The sequence below is a fragment of the Limulus polyphemus genome, unplaced genomic scaffold (assembly GCF_000517525.1).
Source record: "Limulus polyphemus unplaced genomic scaffold, Limulus_polyphemus-2.1.2 Scaffold12014, whole genome shotgun sequence".
Lineage (NCBI taxonomy): Eukaryota > Metazoa > Arthropoda > Merostomata > Xiphosura > Limulidae > Limulus > Limulus polyphemus.
This window is the reverse complement of record NW_013677624.1, coordinates 1-3,235: the sequence shown is the minus strand read 5'-3', so window position 1 is coordinate 3,235 and position 3,235 is coordinate 1. Positions and strand designations below refer to the sequence as shown.

Sequence of the window (3,235 nt, the reverse complement as noted above, 5' to 3'; positions counted from 1 at the left end):
TTAATTGCTTCTTCAGTCTAAACTGTTGTCCACACACTGTACAACTGTAAGGTTTCTCCCCACTGTGTATTATTTCATGTTTTTTTAACTGACTCTTCCATCTAAACTGTTTTCCACACACTGTACAACTGTAAGGTTTCTCAAAACTGTGTATTCTTTCACATATTTGTAAATAATCCTTGTTTCCAAACCGTTTTTCACACACACACTGTACAACTGTAAGGTTTCACCCCACTGTGTATTCTTTCATGTATTTTTAATTGACTCTTCAGTCTAAACTGTTTTCCACACATTGTACAACTGTAAGGTTTTCCCCAGTGTGTATTCTTTCATGTACTTTTAATTGCTTCTTCAGTCTAAACTGTTTTCCACACACTGTACAACTATAAGGTTTCTCCCCACTGTGTATTAATTCATGTTTTTTTAATTGAGTCTTCCATCTAAACTGTTTTCCACACACTGTACAACTGTAAGGTTTCTCCTCACTATGTATTCTTTCATGAATTTTTAAATCATACTTTTCCCTAAACTGTTTTTCACACACTGTACAACTGTAAGGTTTCACACCAGTGTGTATTTTATTGTGTATTTTTAAGCTATCCTTTGTTGCCAACTGTTTTTCACACACTGTACAACTATAAGGTTTCTCCCCAGTGTGTTTTCTTTCATGTATTTTTAATCTACTGTTTTTTCCAAACTGTTTTTCACACACTGTACAACTATAAGGTTTCTCCCCAGTGTGTTTTCTTTCATGTATTTTTAATTCACTGTTTTTTCCAAACTGTTTTTCACACACTGTACAACTATAAGGTTTCTCCCCACTGTGTATTATTTCATGTTTTTTTAATTGCTTCTTCCATCTAAACTGTTTTCCACACACTGTACAACTGTAAGGTTTCTCCTCACTAAACCTTACAGTTGTACAGTGTGTGAAAAACAGTTTAGGGAAAAGTATTATTTAAAAATTCATGAAAGAATACATCTCCCCAGTGTGTATTCTTTTATGGTTTTTTAATTCTGTGCTTGTTCCAAACTGTTTTCCACACACTGTACCACTGTAAGGTTTCTCCCCAGTGTGTATTATTTCATGTTTCTTTAAATGTGTGTTTGTTCCAAACTGTTTTCCACACACTGTACAACTGTAAGGTTTCTCCCCAGTGTGTATTCTTTTATGGTTTTTTAATTCTGTGCTTGTTCCAAACTGTTTTCCACACACTGTACAACTGTAAGGTTTCACCCCAGTGTGTCTTCTTTCATGTACTTTTAAATGTGTGTTTGTTCCAAACTGTTTTCCACAGTCTGTGCAACTGTACGGTTTCTCCCCAGTGTGTATTCTTTCATGTTTTTTTAAAGTTCTCTTGTCTCTAAATTGTTTACCACAGTCTGTGCAAGTAATTGAAGAAAACCTCTAAATGACTAAGATGTTGAGTGTGGCAAGAATAGTCATTAAACCCATCTATGTTGTTTGTGGTCCTATGACTGAGGACTGGAAGAGGCGATCGTCCATGTAATCATGAGTACAATGGCCCATAAAGTGAAGTTGTTAGGCAATTGTGCATACTACCTGACAAAACACATAAGGAGCCGATGTTGGTCTAATGGTAGAGCCCTGAACTGGAACACACAACCCTAAATAATACAGTGCTAGTGAAGATAGGGAATATTGAGTGAGAATAGCAGTATAGATGGCTCAATGCTATTGGTGGAGAGTGGTCACATGATACGTACAGGTTTAGATATGGTGCAAAATTTATGGGGTATATAAACTGTTGTGCTGATTACATAAATTATTTGATGGCAGATGAAGATTGAGGAGCAGGAATTGTCATTTGTTATTTGTACCTGTAAATTAATGTGTAAGGTGATAAAATGGCAACAAAGTGCTTTTAAAATATTAAAGAAACGTTTGTCTCGAAATGAATAGGAGAACAGTACTTGTTTCTATAAATGAAACATTAAGAAACTTTATAATTGACCAGGTTTGTTACCTTTTTGGTTCTTCATGTTCAGAGAATGTGCTGTTGTCATTTATTTCTGTAAATGTGATTATCCTGAACAGTAACAGCCTATACAACCCAAATCTCCAGTCATTTCATTTAACATACTGAAGTCAGTAATGAAACAGCCTCTAATAATACCTAAACTTCATAAATAATAAATAGATAAACATTTTAGTTTAGTATATATCTTAGCATGTGTAAATATTCATTTACCACATACTGAACATTTAAACAGGAACTATAAAGTATTCATGTTAATTAACATGTTAAAGTAGACAAATCGTTAAAAGATAACATGATAATCACCACTTCAAGTTAGAAAATACTAACAGTTAATCCAGAAAGTCACTGGCTAAAAGTAGTGTTGATTGGTGCTAAAGTGTACTATCATATTTGTACAGGCAATTTTAGATGTTATCTACTAAAAACTTCTCTTGAACATGGTACGTTACCAACAGTTTATGTTTTTAATGCTATTCTGTTCTGGGTAGAAAAAGTTTTTATAATTTTTAAACTTAGTTATTTCTTTAGTATTTCTGTATTAATATTTGGGTTGATCATGTTTCAACATTAAAATATATTTAGATGTTCATCAAATTAAGTAATTATGATATATTTATTATGACCTATTTTTGACATCATTTGTATTTACTTCAGATAAAGAGACCAGTGTGAACATCTGTAGTGGAAGTCAGTTTCCTGGTTATTTTATAAAACAAGAAAATCACTTTACAGAAGACGTAAAATCCGAAACTAACAATATTAGTGGAGAAACAAAATTAAGTGGAAAAAACCTAAAAGTATCTATCGTACATCAGTGTGATGATAAACTATACAGTTGTGGAAAAACATTTGATAACCTAACACAACAAACGAAGACGTATTCTGGAGAGAAACCGTATCATTGTGTAGTTTGTGGAAAACAGTTTGGAGACAAGGGAACTTTAAAAAACCATGAAAGAATACACACTGGGGAAAAACCATATAGTTGCACAGACTGCGGAAAACAGTTTCTACTCAAGAGTTCTTTAAAAATACATGAAAGAATACACACTGGGGAGAAACCTTACAGTTGCACAGACTGTGGAAAACAGTTTCTACGTAAGAGTTCTTTAAAAATACATGAAAGAATACACACTGGGGAGAAACCTTACAAAAGCTAAGTTGGGCCCAGCCTTCTCCTCTTCGTCTCCGGGACATGGAGCAAACAGTTACAATGGCCCTCACGTTACATT

The 3,235-nt window shown here is 33.8% G+C and overlaps 1 protein-coding gene across 1 annotated transcript in view; it reads left to right on the top strand.

Moving 5' to 3' along the window:
• Window positions 1-3,163, top strand: part of LOC106476897 (zinc finger protein 658B-like) — a 13,069-nt gene extending 9,906 nt beyond the window's left edge. The window contains exon 3 of the mRNA XM_013937515.1: window positions 2,658-3,163. Within this exon, the coding sequence (XP_013792969.1) occupies window positions 2,658-3,163 (506 nt within the window). The remainder of the gene's footprint in view (window positions 1-2,657) is intronic.
• Window positions 3,164-3,235: the final 72 nt, after the last annotated feature.